The sequence below is a fragment of the Mobula birostris genome, chromosome 5, assembly GCF_030028105.1.
Source record: "Mobula birostris isolate sMobBir1 chromosome 5, sMobBir1.hap1, whole genome shotgun sequence".
Taxonomy (NCBI): domain Eukaryota; kingdom Metazoa; phylum Chordata; class Chondrichthyes; order Myliobatiformes; family Myliobatidae; genus Mobula; species Mobula birostris.
The window spans coordinates 10,569,973-10,591,294 of record NC_092374.1 but is presented as its reverse complement, the minus strand read 5'-3'; the positions used below and the strand labels follow the sequence as shown (position 1 = coordinate 10,591,294).

The window sequence follows — 21,322 nt, the reverse complement described above, 5'->3', positions numbered from 1 at the left end:
GCTGCATCACTGCCTGGTTTGGAAATTGCACCATCTCGGACCGTAGGACCCTGCAGCGGATAGTGAGGTCAGCTGAGAAGATTATCGGGGTCTCTCTTCCCGCCATTACAGACATTTACACCACACGCTGCATCTGCAAAGCTAACAGTATTGTGAAGGACCCCAAGCACCCCTCATACAAACTCTTCTCTCTCCTGCCATCTGGCAAAAGGCACCAAAGCATTCGGGCTCTTACGACCAGACTATGTAACAGTTTCTTCCCCCAAGCCATCAGACTCCTCAATACTCAGAGTCTAGACTGACATCTACATCAATTATTATTATATTGTAATTTGCCCTCTACTGTGCCTATTCTCTAGTTTATTAATTATTGCACTGCCCTGCACTGCTTTGTGCACTTTATGTAGTCCTGTGCAGGGCTGTAGTCTAGTACAGTTTTTATGTTTGTTTTACATAGTCTGATGTAGCCTTGTGTTGTCTCACATAGTCTAGTGTAGTTTTGTGTTGTTTCATGTAGCACCAGGGTCCTAAAACATAGAACATAGAATAGTACAGCACAGTACAGGCCCTTCGGCCCACAATGTTGTGCCGACCCTCAAACCCTGCCTCCCATATAAGCCCCCACCTTAAATTTCTCCATATACCTGTCTAGTAGTCTCTTAAACTTCACTAGTGTATCTGCCTCCACCACTGACTCAGGCAGCGCATTCCACGCACCAACCACTCTCTGAGTGAAAAACTTTCCTCTAATATCCCCCTTGAACTTCCCACCCTTTACCTTAAAGCCATTTTCTTCTTGTATTGAGCAGTGGTGCCCTGGGGAAGAGGCGCTGGCTATCCACTCTATCTATTCCTCTTATCATCTTGTACACCTCTATCATGTCTCCTCTCATCCTCCTTCTCTCCAAAGAGTAAAGCCCTAGCTCCCTTAATCTCTGATCATAATGCATACTCTCTAAACCAGGCAGCATCCTGGTAAATCTCCTCTGTACCCTTTCCAATGCTTCCACATCCTTCCTTAGTGAGGCGACCAGAAATGGACACAGTACTCCAAGTGTGGCCTAACCAGAGTTTTATAGAGCTGCATCATTACATCGCGACTCTTAAACTCTATCCCTCGACTTATGAAAGCTAACACCCCATAAGCTTTCTTAACTACCCTATCCACCTGTGAGGCAACTTTCAGGGATCTGTGGACATGTACCCCCAGATCCCTCTACTCCTCCACACTACCAAGTATCCTGCCATTTACTTTGTACTCTGCCTTGGAGTTTGTCCTTCCAAAGTGTACCACCTCACACTTCTCCGGGTTGAACTCCATCTGCCACTTCTCAGCCCACTTCTGCATCCTATCAATGTCTCTCTGCAATCTTTGACAATCGTCTACACTATCTACAACACCACCAACCTTTGTGTCATCTGCAAACTTGCCAACCCACCCTTCTACCCCCACATCCAGGTTGTTAATAAAAATAACGAAAAGTAGAGGTCCCAGAACAGATCCTTGTGGGACACCACTAGTCAAAACCCACCAATCCAAATGTACTCCCTCCACCACGACCCTCTGCCTTCTGCAGGTAAGCCAATTCTGAATTCACCTGGCCAAACTTCCCTGGATCCCATGCCTTCTGACTTTCTGAATAAGCCTACCGTGTGAAACCTTGTCAAATGCCTTACTAAAATCCATATAGATCACATCCACTGCACTACCCTCATCTATATGCCTGGTCACCTCCTCAACGAACTCTAGCAGGCTTGTTAGACACGATCTGCCCTTCACAAAGCCATGCTGACTGTCCCTGATCAGACCATAATTCTCTGAATGCCCAGAGATCCTACCTCTAAGAATCTTTTCCAACAGCTTTCCTACCACAGACGTAAGGCTCACTGGTCTATAATTACCCGGACTATCCCTACTACCTTTTTTTGAACAAGGGGACAACATTCACCTCCCTCCAATCCTCCAGTACCATTCCCGTGGACAACGAGGACATGAAGATCCTGGCCAGAGGCTCAGCAATCTCTTCCTCGCCTCGTGGAGCAGCCTGGGGAATATTCCGTCAGGCCCCGGGGACTTATCTGTCCTAATGTATTTCAACAACTCCAACACCACCTCTCCCTTAATATCAACATGCTCCAGAACATCAACCTCACTCATATTGTCCTCACCATCATCAAGTTCCCTCTCATTGGTGAATACCAAAGAGGAGTATTCATTGAGGACCTCACTCACTTCCATAGCCTCCAGGCACATCTTCCCACCTTTATCTCTAATCAGTCCTACCTTCACTCCTGTCATCCTTTTTTTTCTTCACATAATTGAAGAATGCCTTGGGGTTTTCCTTTACCCTACTCGCCAAGGCCTTCTCATGCCCCCTTCTTGCTCTTCTCAGCCCCTTCTTAAGCTCCTTTCTTGCTTCCCTATATTCCTCAATAGACCCAACTGATCCTTGCTTCCTAAACCTCATGTATGCTGCCTTCTTCCACCTGACTAGATTTTCCACCTCACTTGTCACCCATGGATCCTTCACCCTACCATTCTTTATCTTCCTCACCGGGAAAAATTTATCCCTAACATTTTGCAAGAGATCTCTAAACATCGACCACATGTCCATAGTACATTTCCCTGCAAAAACATTATCCCAATTCACACCCGCAAGTTCTAGCCTTATAGCCTCATAATTTGCCCTTCCCCAATTAAAAATTTTCCTGTCCTCTCTGATTCTATCCTTTTCCATGATAATGCTAAAGGCCAGGGAGTGGTGGTCACTGTCCCCCAGATGCTCACCCACTGAGAGATCTGTGACCTGACTCGGTTCATTACCTAGTACTAGATCTAGTATGGCATTCCCCCTGGTCAGCCTGTCCACATATTGTGACAGGAATCCGTCCTGGACACACGTAACAAACTCTGCCCCATCTAAACCCTTGGAACTAATCAGATGCCAATCAATATTAGGGAAGTTAAAGTCACCCATGATAACAACCCTGTTATTTTTGCACCTTTCCAAAATCTGCCTCCCAATCTGCTCCTCTGTATCTCTGCTGTTACCAGGGGGCCTATAGAATACCCCCAATAGAGTAACTGCTCCCTTCCTGTTCCTGACTTCCACCCATACTGACTCAAAAGAGGATCCTGCTACATTACCCACCCCTTCTGCAACTGTAATAGTATCCCTGACCAGTAATGCCACCCCTCCTCCCCTTTTTCCGCCCTCTCTATCCCTTTTAAAGCACTGAAATCCAGGAATATTGAGAATCCGTTCCTGCCCTGGTGCCAGCCAAGTCTCTGTAATGGCCACTACAGCATAATTCCATGTATGTATTCAAGCTCTCAGTTGAATACATACCTTTGTTCCTGATGCTTCTTGCATTGAGGTACACACATTTCAGCCCTTCTACCTTACTGTCTTTACACCGTTTATTCTGCTTCTCTTTCCTCAAAGCCTCTCTATATGTTATATCTGGCTTTGCTCCATGCACTTCTTCCATTGCTCTATCGGTCTGGGTCCCATCCCCGTTACAAATTAGTTTAAACCCTCCCGAACCATGCTAGCAAACCTACCTGCAAGGATATTGCTCCCCCTCGAGTTCAGGTGCAACCCATCCAATCTGTACAGGTCCCACCTTCCCCAGAAGAGATCCCAATGATCCAAAAATCTAAAACCCTGCTCCCTGCACCAACTCCTCAGCCACGCATTCAACTGCCATCTCCTCCAATTCTTACCATCTCTGTCACGTAGCACTGGAGGAACATTGTTTCGTTTTTACTGTGTACTGTACCAGCAGCTTATGGTCGAAATGACAATAAACTTGACTTGACTTGACTTTACAGTCAGTACTGAATTGAAGGGCAGAAGGGCCTGTTTTCAGACTATATGACTATAGGTATATTCTTGCAAAACTTTGAAAATATTTACTGACCTTTTCAAATATTCTGTAGTTCCTCACTTTCTTCTCTATGTCGTCCCATACAACTAAAACCTTTTGCAAAAGAGAAAAAATAGATTGACATTTCTCTGTGATGAAATTACTAATACTGTAGCAAATTGTAAACATTGACTTGTTATTATACTGATACCTTTCCAGACTTTGAAGAATTCCTAATGCCGTACAACCCATGCTGAGGTTTGTTGCCAGGACTTGTAGATATGAACAATCTTCATGGGTAGACAAGAAAAGATTTGTATATTATTGTTTAATTAATCTGCATGCTTTGATAAAAAAAATTCAAAATCATTAAATTCTATACAGAATTGTGGATATATAGGTCTGTTGTTCTTTGAGGACTGCAGGGTGTGAGTTATAAGGAGAAACTGGATAGATTGGGTCTTTTTCCCAGAGCGAAGGAAGCTGAAGGATGAACTTAGAGATTTATAAAATTGTGAGGGCCATAGCTAAGGTGAATAGCTACAGTTTTTTTTTCAAAAGCAGGGGAGTGCAAAATTAGAGGGAATCGGTTTAAAATGAGAGGGAAAGGACTTAAACCAGGGGTTTCCAACCTGGGGTCCACGGACCCTTCAGTTAATGGGAGGAATCCATGGCATAAAAAAGGTTGGGAACCCTTGATTTAAAAGGTCAATGGAAGCAGTGTCTTTGACTAAGTTTAAGACAGAGGAAGACAGAATTTGAAACACAAGGAGTGAAAATGTGATGGGATTGGAGTATTGAGGCAGATCACATTAAGGAGCCAAATGGCCTATTCCTCCTCTCCTAGGGAGTATTATTGTTAAATATTCACTTGAACTATATATCATATTTCAGCTGTCTCAGCTTGTCATTGAGTTTTACAGCACAAAAATCATCCAAATTGACCCTGAGCATAATCTTACAAATGCTTCATAGCTGGTGGGCACTCATCACTATTTCAATGCTCCCATTAAAATCTTTACTGCAGTGTTGATTCAGTAGACAGTGTTCATCTACAGTTTAGAAGAATAAGAGGTATCCTTATTATAATATATAAAACACTGAGGGGAATGGGCAGACCAGGGGTACAATGGTGGAGAGGTCCATGGCCAGAGTCACAGCCAAAGGATAGTGAGCAGGACTGAGACAGAAATTCCTTCACCCAAAGATAGGTGAACCTATAGAATTCATAACCATACAGCAGAGAAAATGAATCTTCAGCCCACCTTGTTAATGCCAACCATGATGCCTCATCATACTCATCCCACTTGCTTGTATTGTGTCTGTACCCCTCTACACTTTTCCTGTTCAAATGCTTTTTAAATTGTTGTAATTTCATCTGCCTCTACCAAATCCCCTGAGAGCTCATTGAACCCTCTGTGTGAGATACTTACCCCTCAGATCATCTTTACATTTCTCCCCTCTCTCATTAAGTCTGTGCCCTAATGGCGATTCCTTTGCGTGCATCTTTGGAAGGAGCTCTATTTCTATCTTTAGTATCTCTATTTTTCCCTTTCAGGGTTCTTTTGAAGACCCTGACCTTGAGTTACACACTGACTTTGGCTCTTTGTGGGAATGGGACCCGCTCTTTGGGTCTCATGACTGGCCGCTATTCGACGTACCAAGGACGTGGCCTAGAAGACTAGTGTGCCTTCAGGGTTCTGGGACTCCATGGCTCGAGGTCGCTGCCTCCGCAGGAAACTGGTGTGTCGTTTGGAGTCCATGGAAAATCAAAAGTAGCAAGCTGGCTGTTGGCTGTGTACCCAGAGAACCAAGTTCTTTGGGCACAGAGTATGGAAAAAGTGACGCAACAGACTTTTAACATCGTAAATCAGTGAGTTTTTTGTTATGTCTCCCCTCTTGCCGTGAAATGTGGACACCTCTTTTTCCCTCACTAGAGAGAGAGAGAGCCTGTGGTTATGTTGAATTACCAGCTGAACGAGTAGTCGTTGGGGTACTGCAAGTCTGTGTCTTTATTGATGCTTGCTGCACACTTGAGTGCTCAGCGTGGGCGGTGGGGTGCCGCCAATGCTTTTTTGCTGTTGGGGGAAGGGGGTTGTCACGTTGCTGCTGCTTATGCGTGGGGGGGGGAGCTAGGGGAGGCTTTGGGGTTCAAACATTTAACTGTCATTCATTCTTTGGGGCACTCTTCTTAAGAAAAATAATTTCAGGATGTATATTGTATACATTTCTCTGACATTAAATGTACCTTTGAAACCCTCTAGTTCTCGATTCTAGACAGCTGAGACTAAGTCATTGAATATATTCAAGGAGTTAGATATGTCCTAATGGCTAAAGAGAGGAAAGGGTAGATAGAGAAAGCAGGAACAGGGGACTGAATTTGGATGATAAGTCATGATAATATTGATCATAGGCCCACTCCTGCTCCAATTCTCTATCATTGTCAGCTCTGGGAAGCAGCATGGGCCTGATGAGCCAAATGGCCTCCTCCTGTACAATAAGGAAGTGTGAAATATCTAACAGTGTAATGAATAAGTACCTCTCAACATCATTGGATTCTGTTGTATTGATAAACACAGAGGCTGGTAGCTCTACCTACAATGAAACCAGATAACAATAAAATAATGTCATTAATCCAACAGGCAATAGTTACAATTAAAAGATGTTTCCATGGAGACTCCCTCATGACTGAAATAATGACTATAATAATATATAAAACACTGACTATTATAAAACAATGACTATTATAATATATAAAACAGATGATAAGAAAACAATTTTCTCAAAATGCTTGGCAGGCCTGTTCACTGAAATAAGTAACTTACTTAAAATTGGGACGCTGTGAAAATGGAATACTGCAGATGATAGAACCCTAAAATAAAAACAGAGATCGCTGAAAATCTTAGCAAGTCGTGCAGCATCCAAAATGGAGTTAACATTTCAGTATGTTGATTGCCAAGCATTTTGAGCTATTGTTATTTTATCATCAAATTGTTCAATTTAATAAACTTAATGCTATGAATTCAGCCACACTGTCAAGGGGGTCAATATTATTAGACTAAGGCCTTGCCTGTTCTCACAAGCAGACTATTTTGAAGAAAAGCCAATATCTGAGAGACAAGAGACTGCAGGTGCTGGAATTTGGCGCATAAAACAATTGCCAGAGGAACTCATGAGGTCAAGCAGCAAATCGTAAACACAAGAAATTCTGTAGATGCTGGTAGTCCAGAGTAACACATACAAAATGCTGGAGGAACTCAGCAGGTCAGGTAGCATCATGGGGGGGTTGAGGGGGGACAAACAGTCGACACTTTGGGCTGAGGATGCTCATCAGGACTGGAAAGGAATGGGGAAGAAGCCAGGATAAATAAGAAGATGGGGTTGGGGAAGGAGTACAACCTGGAAGTCGATAGGTGAAGCCAGGTGAGGGGGAAGGCAGATGGTTGGGAGAAGGGAGATGAAGTGAGAAACTGGGAGATGATGGACAGAAAAGATAAAGGGCTGAAGAAGGAATCTGATAGGAGAAGAAAGTGGACCATGAGAAAAAGGGAAGGAGGAGGGGAACCATAAGGAGGTGATTGGCAGGTGAGGAGAAGAGAGGTAAGGTCAAACAGCATCTGTGGAGGGAAGTGGATATCAACGTTATACCTGGACTGCAAGAATAAATTTCAAAGTTCGAAATAAAGTTATTATCAAAGTACATAAATGTCACCATATACAACCCTGACAATTTTTTTTCTTGTGAGCATACTCAGTGAATCCAAAAGCCACAATACAATCAATGAAAGACCACACCCAACAGGGCAGACAAACGACCAATGTGAACAAGACAATAAACTGTGCAAATACAAAAAGAACAAAGAAATAATTAAGAAACAAACAAATATATAATCGAGCAATCAACTAACTAGTATCAGGGACATGAGACGAAGAGTCCTTAAAAATGAGTCCATAGGTTGTGAGAACAGTTCCGTGATGGGGCGAATGAAATTGAGTGAAGTCATCTCCACTGGTTCAAGAGGCTGATGGTGGAGGGGTAATAACTGTTCCTGAACCTGGTAGTGTGAGTCCTGAGGCTCCTGTACCTTCTTTCCGATGGCAGCAGCGAGAGGAGAGCATGACATAGGTGATGGGGTCCCTGCTGATGGATGCTGCTCTTCTCTGACAGTGCTCTGTGTGGCTGTGCTCAGTGGTTGGGAGGGCTTTGCCTATAACGGACTGGGCGGCATCCACTACTTTTTATGGGATTTTAGAGGAAAATCAGTCAGCATAAAGAGGTCAGGGGTAGGGATTGGAGCACAAGCTGGAAAGCAATTAGTGGATGCAGGTAGGGTGGGGTGATGGAAAGGTACACCCAACAACCTGGCCTCTACAGCTGCATGTGGTAACAAATTCCACAAATTCACCACTTTCTGGCTAAAGCAATTTCTCCGCATCTCTGTTTTGAAAGGGCCCCCCTCTATCCTGAGGCTGTGACCTCTTGTCCTTGACTCTCCCACCATGGGAAACATCCTTTCCACATCTACTCTGTCTAGGCCTTTCAATATTCAAAAGGTTTCGATAAGATCCCCCCTCATCCTTCTGAATTCCAGCGAGTACAGACCCAGAGCCATCAAACGTTCCTCGTATGATAACCCTTTCATTCCTGGAATCATCCTTTGAACTTCCTCTGGGCCTTCTCCAATGCCAGTACATCTTTTCTAAGATGAGGGGCCCAAAACTGTTCACATACTCAAGGTAGGGCCTCACCAGTGCCTTATAAAGTCTCAGCATCTGTTAAGCACACAGTGGAAGAGAGGATGGTGATGAGGTGGGGTGGAGAAAAAAAACTGGGTGATTGGAGGCTGGTGGTGGGGGTGCAATATTTTATTCAAAGGACCTGAGAGGACCTGATAAAATCTTCAAGCCCTGCCACTCAGGAACTTGTGTTTATATTATTTGGTGACTGTTTTTGCTGGACTATATGCGCTGCGTTTTGCACATCGGTTCCAGAGGAATGATGTTTAGCTGCATACGTGTGTACTGCTGAATAACAATAAACTTGAACTTGGAGGAGGGACAGGTTATGACTTCTCCTGAGGGAGCTAGTTCATACTTATCCTTCTAGTAGCAATAAAACCAATAATCTGCTCATCGTCACGTGAATATTCAGTGTTCCTACATTTGCAAAATGACAGTAAAGCCCTGCTTTGGTATGTCAAAGGTGACACAGTGGTGCATCATAGTGGTGCTCAAGTTCAATTCTGACCTCAGGTGAGATTATTGGGAAATCACGTGAATATTCCCCCAGTTTTCTGGTTTCCTTCCACATCCTCAAAATGCACTAGTCGCTGTAATTTACCTGTAGAGTAGGGAGGTGCTGAGAAATCTGGAGGAAGATGATGGGCATATGAGAGAGGATAGTAATTCCTTTAGAATGATACATATCAGCCATGATTAAAGTTGAACGGAGGGGCAGGTTTTAGAGGCTGAATGGCCTATTCACCTACTATTGAATAGGTTACAGGGAAGTGGGGCAAGGGATGATGAGATTGGTCTGATAGCCTACACAGACTCAATGGGCCAAGTAGCCTCCTTCACTGTCGTAAGAAAATGCGGGAAATAGACATGAGAGTTTTCTTTCTGAACATCAATGATATATACATTGCCACCTCTCTCATTCAGCAGGAACTTCTCCCTGTGCTCAGGGAGAGAGGGAGAAGGGTTGTCCAACCCTGGAACTGGCAATGATTGGCACTGATAATCAAGTGAAAACTTAACCAACTCCTTTCATCTCATGGATCATTCCCAAAACTTTGTCAATAAAAATGTATGTTTCATATCGTGAGGGAGTCGAGGACCAGAGGAAACAGACGCAGAATACAAGGACACCCCTTCAGAACTGACATGAGAAAGAATTTCTTTAGCCAGAGGGTGGGGAATCTGTGGAATTCATTGCCATTGATGGCTGTGGAGGCCATCATTGGATAATATTTAAAGCAGGTGTCGATAGGTTCTTGATCAGTAATCGTGTTGATGCATGTATAGAATTTCACAATGAATTCTTTAAGGTGGGAGGAGAAGATGGCGGTGTGACGCAGCATGCGCAGGTCTCTGGTGAAATTATATCGTATTTGTTAAATAGGGTACCGTGCACAATTCTGATTTGATGGAGACAGCCGTCAGAGCACGGAGGAACACCTGGAGAAATTTCTGAAATGCCCGGTTCGCTGCCGCTGCTACTGTGCTATTGAGAATCTCCGGAGGGAAGGCCCCAAAATTCTCGGCTTTGCCTGCTGCTGGCAGCCGGGGTTGGGGTCGAAACGTTCGGTAGAGATGGTGCTCGGTGCTGGAGGGCTGACCGGAGCTCGAAGTTTTCGGATGACTCAGAGTCGGACTGTGGTCAGGCATGGGAGGGAGAGTTTTCTTCCTTCTCCCGTCTGCGTGAGATGTGGGACTTTCCAGAGACTTTGAACATTTTACCGTGCTAAATGGCCTGTTCTTCATCAAGTTACGGTATTGCACTGTTATAACTATATGTTATAATTATGTGGTTTTTGTCAGTTTTTCAGTCTTGGTCTGTCCTGTGTTTCTGTGATATCACACCGGAGGAATATTGTATCATTTCTTAATGCATGCATTACTAAATGACAATAAAAGAGGACTGCGTGTCCTCATAATCTAATCTAATCTAATCTAAGTATCACATGGTACACTTGTAAACAAATTTAAATACCATCAGATTAATTAAAGCAACACACATCAAAGTTGCTGGTGAACGCAGCAGGCCAGGCAGCATCTCTAGGAAGAGGTACAGTCGACGTTTTGGGCCGAGACCCTTTGTCAGGACTAACTGAAGGAAGAGTTAGTAAGAGATTTGAAAGTGGGAGGGGGAGGGGGAGATCCAAAATGATAGGGGAAGACAGGAGGGGGAGGGATGGAGCCAAGAGCTGGACAGTTGATTGGCAAAAGGGATATGAGAGGATCATGGGACAGGAGGCCCAGGGAGAAAGACGGGAGGGTGGGGGAGCCCAGAGGATGGGCAAGTGGTATAGTCAGAGGGACAGAGGGAGAAAAAGGAGAGTGAGAGAAAGAATGTGTGTATAAAAATAAATAACGGATGGGGTACGAGGGGGAGGTGGGGCATTAGCAGAAGTTAGAGAAGTCAATGTTCATGCCATCAGGTTGGAGGCTACCCAGGCGGAATATAAGGTGTTGTTCCTCCAACCTGAGAGTGGCTTCATCTTTACAGTAGAGGAAGCCGTGGATAGACATATCAGAATGGGAATGGGATGTGGAATTAAAATGTGTGGCCACTGGGATTAATTAAAGGAACAGTGACAACATCCATACAAAGTTGGACTGGGGAAGTTAAAGTATTATTTTGCGGTCTTGAACAAGAGTTCTTACAGAATTAGTATTTGGATGACTGTATATTATACACCAATGATGTGAATCTGGTCATTCATTACACAATTTCAGTTTACAGGTCAGAGGGAAGTGGTGAGTTATATGTATGATAACAAGACAGCATTAAGAGATGCTAAATTGGTCAGACATGTGGCAGCTATATTTTAATAAAGGAAGTTGTAGTAACACACTTTGACAGGAAGAATCAGCAGAGGCATCAGAATCAAAAAGATGATGAAAATTGAAATCAGTGTTTCAATTTTAAAGTGATTAGAGGAAGGAATGGGGAGATATCAGAGGTAAGTTCTTTGTACACAGGGAGTGCTGAGTGCATGGAATGTCCTGCCAGTGGCGATGGTAGAGGCTGATACATTAGGGGAATCTAAGAAACTCTTAGGTAGGCACATGGATGATAGAAAAATGGAGGGCTATTATAAAGTGTCAGATTGATCTTAAGGTACGTTCTAAGGTTGGCACAACATCATTGGCCATAGGGCCTGTACTGTGCCGTAATATCTTAAATCTCTGAAAGCAGCAAGATGTTGAAAAGGCCATTAAAGAAGCATGTGTAATCTAACTCTAGATACTGTATGTCTAAAATAAAATTTCTGAAGTATTCATTCATGAACTGAAAACATTATCTCTTTTTGTCTCTCCGCAGATGCTGCCTGACTTATTGAGTATTTCTATTAAAAGTGATCACTGGCATTATTACCGGAGGCAAAATAATTAAGAACAACCCAGGAAGATATTATTTCATGCAGTACATATAATTTCTACCATGTATGTCCTGAAAAAATAACAGTTATAGATTAATTTTCAATAGAGACCAGAAAAGACAGAAGTATAGGAAAGGCAAATTATGAAGATTATTTGGATAGTTCTTTCAAACAGCTGGTAAGTAGGCCAAATAGTCTGCTGTTGTGCTGCTAGATTAAATAACAACTACAATATAACCAGAAAACTATTGTAAGACCCAGCTGTAGAGAGAGAAGCAGAGTTAACATTAATAACCTTAAATGTTAACTGTTTCTCTCTCACAGATTCTGTCTGACCTACTGAGTGTTTCCAGCATTTGCTTTGTTAAAAATTATTGATTACAATGAAAATATGGCCAATGCATTCCAGATCTCATCGTAGCTTTGTGGTTTTGCTTAGTTTGTGATCAATGTATTTGTTAACTTCCTGTAAACCAGGACAATTGCCAGGCCCGTTCCATGCTGTATCAATAAATAGGCAGATAAACAGAATATTGGTCCTCATATCATTACTCAACATTGACTGATACCTCTCCCTCCTCTGCCTGAATTTGCTGACTTTAGGTTCCTTGTTATTGCTCTATAATTCCACAAGAGGGCAGTGTTTATCATTGGACACTGAACCATCAGACAACCATTTTTCTCCAAAACAGATCTCACCCAATCATCCACTCCTTACAAATGCTGTCCACTCATCATTCCCAAAACCAGGTGTTTACAGCTTCTGGTACTTTTATATACCATTCAGATTTCTAGTTTTCTTACTTTTCTTAATTTATTTCATCTGTACTTAAAATTGCAGAGGATGTCAACAGAGCTCAAGGTGCTAGAATATTATATTGGCTTAGCTTTTTAAACATTTGACACTTCTACTGTTTAAGGTGAATAGATAGATGGCATTCATGCTTTGCTCCAAGAGGACCACAACCTTGTCATGGTTTTGGAGGCTTGTGTGCCTCAATGACCCCGAGAGCTATGTTGGTTGTAGTCAGGGATTTATGTTTTGGCTGTTGGTAAGGTCACCCATGTCAAACAGGTCAAAGGGTAAAGGACAGACTAAGAGTGATCTTTACTGGTCCTCCAGGTTCAGGGGTTCAGCTCAAGGCTAACAACCCTGACTGGTAAAATAAAACTGTTATGGAAACAGCAATGAAGAATTCTCCTACATCTGAGTACGACAGTATTCCTGAGTCTCCAACTCGGGACTTAGATAACTGACAGTAGTGAAAACTGAGGGGAAGCTACTGACATGACGAAGGAAGCCCTTACCCACACCGCCAGAGATGGAGGACCTTCATTGCCGCCAAAAACGCCAATGGTGTAACAGGCAGTCCCATGCCATACCATTGATGCTCTACAACAGTATGTACTGATTTTGTTTTACAACTCATATAAAGAAAGCCATCCCAATGGTATTGTATTTTATAAATTATGCATATTTTTGAATTTTAAAATTCTAATGGGTGATGGGACACAAGGACTGTAATAACTAATGTGAAGCTTGATATCAACATAAGAACATTTAGATATCTCTGGGTCTGGGCCTGTATTTAATGGAGTTCAGAAGGATGAGGGGAGATCTTATTAAAACTTACTGAATACTGAAAGGCCTGAATAGAGTGGATGTGGAGAGACTGTTTCCATTAGTTGGATCCAAGTGCACAGCCTCAGAAAAAGGAACATCCCTTCATAACAGACATAAGGAGGAGGAATCTATGGAAGCCAAGACATTGGGTGTATTTAAGGCAGAAATTGATAGATTCTTGATTGGTTAAGGGTTATGGGAAGAAGGTGGGAAAATGGGCTTTAATGAACGTACAGCAACAATGGAATGGTGGAGCAGATTCAATAGACCAAATAGCCTAGTTCTGTTCCTATATCGTATCGTGAAAATGAAGAGGAGGTAATGCCAACAAAATATCAACTCAGTCGAAGAGTTTAAACAGAGATCACACCTCACTCTTCCAGAGGCTATTTTACTATTTTCCCAGCAGCTTTTGCCTCATTCCTGTCTCTGCTATTGTCATCACAACTGCTCTTCATCTCAGCACTGTTTCCAAGTGAGAACAACATAATTCATTGCAAAAATCTCTGATTTTGACAATATGACACTTTCAAATATAAGGCCATATTTCTCTACACCACTGTCTGAATTTTCAAAAACAATAGTTTGATTCACAGAGATTAAACAAAAGAGTGAAATATTTCATTTTCTGCACAAACTACAACATGAGACATGATTATAAATATTAACAGTGTTTTCAAACAATGTTTGAGTTAGGCTATAAATCTTATCTCTCAAATCATGAGTAACACCAATGACAGGATAGAATGCATTGAAAAAAGCTCTTACATTCTCATAGTCATCATCATCATCATCAGACTGGTGAATCAGCTCTGCTGGCTGGGATTGAGACCGAGGTCGAGTGGGTGGTTTTTCAGTTGTAGCAGAGCGAAAGCTTTGTCCGTCGGGAGATGAACGGCTACACAAAACAATGGTTAATGGATTTTTATTATGTACTAACCACAATTTACTGTATCTTAATTGCTAATGCATGATCTTTTGTCAAAATTACACAAATTACCTGTGCTTGCATGCCTCAGGGTATAAACTTTTGGGGGAGAGAAAGTCAGCACATGAAGAATTCATTGTGGTGTAGAAATAATGTGTACAACACTAATAAAGTGAGAATTGGGTGACAACATCGATTCATCATACACCCAGCTAAATGTGAAACACAAGAGACTGCACGTGGTGCAATCTGGAGCAACTAACTATCTACTGGAGGAAATCAGCAGGTCAAGCAGGAATCCAAAACATTGACAGTCCCTTTCCTTCCACAGATGCTGCCCGACCCACTGAATTCCTTCAATAGATTGTTCATTGACCCATCTAAATGTGAATTCAAGGATTTGCAGTCAAATGTAGAACAATATAACACAGAAGCAGCCCATGATGTCTGTGCGATCATGATTCTAATCTGTATTAATCTCATCTGCCTATACATGGTCTACATCCTTCCATCCCAGTTTGTTCATGTGCCTGTCTAAATGTCTCTTTATTGTTGTTAAAGTTCAAAGTACATTTATCATCAAAGTATGTATACTATATACTACCTTGTAATTTGTCTCCTTACTGGCAGCCACAAAACAAAGAAAACCATTAAACCCAGTGGAACCTATTAAAAATTAAGACCATCTATCTCCTTTCACCACCTCCCCAGCAGCACCTTCCAGGCACCTACTGATTTCTGTATATAAAAAAGATTGCCTCATAAGTCTGTGAAGGGTCTCAGCCCAAAACTCAAATTGTTTATTCCTTTCCACAGATGCTGCCTGAACTGCTGAGCTCCTCCAGCATTGTGTGTGTTGCTCTGTATTTACAACATCTGCAGAATCACTTGTGTTTATGATTTACCTCATAAATTTTCCAATGTTCTCCCTCTCACCTTAAAGCTTTGTCATCTAGTATTTGACATTTCAAAAAGACTGATTATAAACTCTTATATGTTTCATAATTTTATTTAACTATATCAGGTCATCCCTCAGCCTCCAGTGCTCCAGGGAAATCAACCCAAATTTGCCTAACTTTTCCTTATAGGCAATACTCTCCAATGCATGCAACATTCTCTCTAAAGCCTCCACATTCTTCCAGTCAACAACATTGCTTTCAATTCCCAAAACTATGTCACTAAGAGACACAATGTTGATTTACTTGATCTGGTGTGAGACCTACTATTATATTGGATTGTGGTGAGAGCTCTACATCCTCAGAAGGCTAAAGAAATTCACCATGTCCCTGTCAACTCCTACCAATTTTTATTGATGTGCCATAGAAAGCATTCTGTCTGGATGCATAGTGGATTGGTATGCAACTGCTCTGCATAAGACTGCAAGAAACTGAACAGAGCTCTGGACTAGGGATGGCCAGTCATAATAGACATAGAGAGAATGAGCTGTCTTTTTCTCTGGATTGGGGAACTGTAAACTAGAGGACTTAGCTTTTAGGTTAGAGGTGAAAGATTTAATAATAAACTGACTGTTTGTCACATGTAATTGGAACGTACAGTGAAATGTGTTGTTATGTCAAACTAAATCAGTGAGGAAGTGCTGGGGGCCAGCCCAGAACTGTCACCATACATCCAGCACCAGTAGCACGCCCACAACTCCCTAACCCTAACCCATACGCCTTTGGAATGCAGGAGGGGACCAGAGCACCCAGAGGAAATCCACGTGGTCACAGGGAGAACGTACAAACTCCTTACAGAAATTGAATCCAGATATTATAACTGACACTGTAAACCGATGCGCTAATGGCTACGCTATTGTGCCACCCCACAAACAGCAGGTGGCAGATGTATGAAACCAAATTCCAGAAGAAATGGTTGAAGCAGGTACATTAGATACATCTAAGATGTATGCATACAGGTATATGGATGACAAAATTTTTGGGGGTTATGTGCCAAGTGCTGGGAAATGGGGTTAGCTTTAATATACATCTGGCTCAGCATTTACACATATGGGCTAAAGGGCCATTTTCTATACTGTACAGCTCTATGACTCTATCTTCATTCAACTCAGTGCTTTGTCAAAGTAGAGAGGGGGTGCAGAGAATACATGGTTATTATTAATTAAACCAATGGAATTTCCCTTTTTTATCTTAGAAATTTAGACCTTAGTATGACATCACGTACAGAAATTTGTGAAATATTAAATTCAAATAAAATGATTAAAGTTGAAAAGTTTATGTTGACAATTCACTGGTTGGGGGGGTCTAGTATGAAGTAATATAAAGTGAAAAAATGCGGGATCAATTATATACACTCAGTGGCCACTTTATGAGGTACACCTGTTTGTTAATACAAATATTTAATCAGTCAATCATGTGGTAGCCACTCAATGCATAAAAGCATGCAGACATGATCAAGAGGTTCAGTTGTTTTTCAGACCAAATATCAGAATGGGGAAGAAATGTGATTTAAGTGACTTTATCTGTGGAATGTTTGTTGGTGTCAGACAGGATGGTTTGGGTATCTCAGAAACTGCTGATCTCCTGGGATTTTCACACACAACAGTCTCTAGAGTTGACAGAGACTGGTGCGAAAACCAGAAAACATCCAGTGAATGGCAGTTCTGTGGCAAAAATGCCTTGTTAATGAGAGGTCAGTGGAGAATTTCCAGATTAGTTCCAGCTGAGAGAAAGGCAACAGTAACCACATAACAGTGATGTGCAGAAGAGTATCTCTGAACGCACTGCATGTTGAACCTTGAAGTGGATGGGCTAAAACAGCAGAAAACCACACTGGGCCACACTACTGTACCTAATCAAATGTCCACTGAGTACAAATGTCCATAAATGTAAGATTAATTATGAGATTTATTACAGGGTGCAAACAGAGTTTCTTGTATAAAGAAAATTATAAGGATGTGAAGTTTAGTTTCGAGGTTTTGGTAAATGGATATTTTGAAAGCTTATAACAACAGGAAGAGTAAATGGAAGGATCCGTTTATACAGAAGATAAATACCAGTGCAGGCTGTTGAGAGAACAGCCAGCTCACTTATGAAAAAACATAGTGTATGAAGTACACCTCCATCACAGTCACTGTACTTACTGCAAGGGAAGTGTGTTGTGCTTTTCAGTCTTAGGCTTAGCAGAAGCAGGTGGTGGTGTTGGAAATTTGGAAGCTGATTTTGGTAATGGCTCTGGTTTATATAGTTTAGGTTTGATCTCTTCAGTCTGAGTTGGAACTTGTGACAATGTTGGTTTGTTGGCAGGCACTGAAGGGCTGGATCCTTTGTGAGATTGCACTGGCGAGGGTCCACCACCAGATCCTTTGTTGGGTGGCACTGGAGGAGGCCTAGATCCTTTGGATGGCACTGAAGGAGGCCCAGATCCTTTGTTGGATGGCACTGGAGGAGGTCCAGATCCTTTGTGGAAAGGCAGTGGAGGAGGTCCACCAGTAGATCCTTTAGCGGGAGGCATTGGAGGAGGCCCTTTGTGTGAAGGCAATAGAGAGGGTCCATCACCAGATCCTTTGTGGAAAGGCAGTGGAGGAGGTCCACCAGTAGATCCTTTAGCGGGAGGCATTGGAGGAGGCCCTTTGTGTGAAGGCAATGGAGAGGGTCCATCACCAGATCCTTTGTGAGGATGCACTCGAGGAGCTCCACTACTAGATCCTTTATGTAAAGGCACCGGAGGGAGTCCAGCAGTAGTTCCTTTCTGCAAAGACGATTGAGGAGATTGAACATTGAGTGCTTCTGTGTTTCCAATTGCCTGCTGAAGACGTTTATTTAAGTCCAATGCAAAGTTGTCTTTGCTTTTGACACCAGCTTTTAGGGCTTCTACAAGTTTCTGATGTGGCTCCGCCTTGGGTTTTGAATGAGCTGGAGGAGGGGTTGGGCAACATGAGGCAAGTCTGCAAAATGCATTATTATCATGTAGGGGCTGCGGCAAACAGTCCTGTGAGTCCTCTTTCCTAGCCGCTAACCCAAGTTTCTGAACAGCAGGTGGCAGAGGAGGTGCTGACTTCTGAACGGGAGGTGGCAGAGGAGGTAATGACTTCACACCCTTTCTTGTTGGCTGGACTGGATGGAAATCTAGACCCAGGGAAGAGAGAAAAAATACATACTGTGAAGCAGCCAAATTATTACACTATATAATTAAACAGGGTTATATAAAGACTGCAGATCTAGAGTATCAATCTACTCCATCCACCTTCTTATTCTAGCTTCTACCCCCTTCCTTTCCAGTCTTGATGAAGCCCAAAACGTCAACTGTTATTCCCCTTTGGATGCGCCCAACTTTCTGAGATACTCCATCATTTTGTGTGTGTTGGTGGAGAAACTCAGTGGGTCGAGCAGCGTGTGAGTCTGTGTGGTGGGGGTGGAGGGGTGGGAGGCATAGTCAATGTTTCAGGTTGAAATTTTGACCTGAAATGTCTACAAATCCCTGGATCAGGACAAAGGAGTCGTTGACATTTCACCACAAAATGTTGACAAGTCCAGTCCCCTTAAAAATTATATAAGTATTTACTTATGATATAATTATAAATATTTACTTAATTATTGTTTTTACTTGCACAGTTTGTCTTCTTTTGCACATTGATTTTTAGTCTTTGTGTGTAATTTTTCATTGATTCTGTTGTATTTCTTTGATTTATTGGAATGCCTGCAAGAAAATGAATCTCAGGGTAGTGTCAGTCCGTGCTTTTTCTTTTGCCACAATGAGGCCACTCTCAGGTTAGAGGATCAACACCACATAATCGTCTGGGTAGCCACCAACCTGGGTAGTCACCTGCCTATCACTTTCCCCTGGTTTCCCTCCTTCTTCCTTTTCTCAAATGGTCCGCTCCCCTCTCCTACTGGACTACTTCTTCTCCAGCCTTTTACCTTGCCTACCCACCTGGCTTCACTTATCATCTTCCAGCTGCCTCTTTCCCCTCCCCAGACCTTTTTATTCTGGCATCCTCCCCCTTCCTTTCCAGTCCTGAAGAAGGGTCTGGGCCTGAAACGTCAACTGATTATTCATTTCCATAAATGCTGCCTGACCTGCTGAGTTCCTCCAGCATTTTGTGTTTCTTAGGGATGTATGTGGTGTCATGCACATACTTTGAGTAGCATCTACGGAAAGGAATAAATAGTCGACATTTCAGGCCGAGATCCTTAATCAGAACACCAGCACTTGGGGTTTCTACAAGTTTTATCAGGAATCCTGATGAAGGGTCTCAGCCCAAAACATCAAATCTTTATTCCTTTCAGTGGATGCTTTCTGATCTGCTGAGTTCCACCAGCAATATGTGTGTGATGTTACTTGGATTTCCAGCAGCTGCAGAATCTCTTGTTGAAACCAATTAGTTTTTTTAATATAAAACATGCAACCATTAAAATATACAAAATTAAATGGAATCAGCTTATTGTGCTGAACATGTTGTAATTCTGCAATGGATTATAGATAGATTGAGAGGTAAGTTGAACATCTAGCAAATAGAGTTTAACAGAGAAAATTATGTAGCTGGGACTTGAGGACCTGAGTTATAGGGAAAGGTTGAATAGGTTAGGACTTTTTCCCTGGAATGTAGGAGAATGAGGGTAGATCTTATTGTGGTATACAAAATTATGAGTATAGTTTGGTTAAATACAAGCAGGCCTTTTCCAGAAGTTGTGTGAGACTAGAACCAGAAGACATAGGTTATGGGTGAAAGGTGAAATATTTACGGGAACCGGAGGGGTAACTTCTTCACTCAGAGAGTTGTGCAAGTGTGGAATGAGCTGCCAGCAGAAGAGGTGGATGCAGGTTCAATTACAACATTTAAGAGAATTTTGGATAAACGAAAGGTTGGGAGGGGTATGGAGGGCAATGGTCCCAATATGGGTCGATGGAGCTAGGCAAAATGAGAGTTTGGTGGACGAGATAGATGTGCTAAAAGACCTGATGCTGTGCTGTAGTGATCTATGGCTATAACGTGGGGAAGTTTGAGCTGATACACGTTGGTAAGAGGAATCAAAATGCCATTATTATCTAATTAGAGAGGGACTGCAACTAAAAGAAGTTCAGGAATCTAGGTGTTCTGGTATGTGAATCACAAAATGTTAACAGGCAAGTAAGTAAGAAACGGCATATTGGTTTTATTCTGAAGGTACTGGAGTTTAAGAATAGGGACGATTTGCTACGGTTGTACATGGTATTAGTGAGATCACGACCAGAATACTGTACACAGATTTCATCTTTTACTGAAAAAAAGGACATAATGCCTTTGGAAGCAGTGCGATATAGATTCACCATACAAATTCCCGGGATGATAGAGTAGTTCTCTGAACAGGATAGATCTAGATTCTGTGAAGTTCTGGAGTATGAGGGATAACCTTACTCAAGCCTGTGAGATCTTAAGCTGGCTTCATAAGACCATAAGACATAGGAGTAGAAAATGCTATTTGGCCCATCAAGTCTTCTCCACCACCCTGAAAACTGTCCAGTGCAATGCACTGGAGAGCGTGCAGAGTAGGATCATGACAATGATCCTGGCAATGTCAAAGTTAATGTACAAGGAGAGTTTGATGGCTCAGGGCCTGTACTGGCTGGAATTTTGAAGAATAAAGGATGACCTCAATGAAATCTATCAAATATTGAAAGGCCTAGATAGAGTGGACTCAAAGAGGATATTTTCTAGAGTGGAGGAATCTAGGACCAGATGGCACAGGCTCTGAAAAGAAGAGCATCCCTTTAGAATGGAGATGAGGAGGAATTTTTTTAGCCAAATGGTGGTGATTCTGTGTAATTCATTACCACAGATGGATGGGGAGGCCA

The 21,322-nt window shown here is 42.4% G+C and overlaps 1 protein-coding gene across 2 annotated transcripts in view; it reads right to left on the bottom strand.

Moving 5' to 3' along the window:
* Positions 1–21,322, bottom strand: part of sh3bp2 (SH3-domain binding protein 2) — a 124,718-nt gene that overhangs the window by 9,812 nt on the left and 93,584 nt on the right. For both annotated transcript variants that reach the window (XM_072257600.1, XM_072257601.1), the window contains exons 9-13: positions 17,631–18,615; positions 14,371–14,500; positions 6,410–6,465; positions 4,082–4,160; positions 3,925–3,984 (exon numbers count right to left, since the gene is read on the bottom strand). In XM_072257600.1, the coding sequence (XP_072113701.1) occupies positions 3,925–3,984; positions 4,082–4,160; positions 6,410–6,465; positions 14,371–14,500; positions 17,631–18,615 (1,310 nt within the window). The remainder of the gene's footprint in view (positions 1–3,924; positions 3,985–4,081; positions 4,161–6,409; positions 6,466–14,370; positions 14,501–17,630; positions 18,616–21,322) is intronic.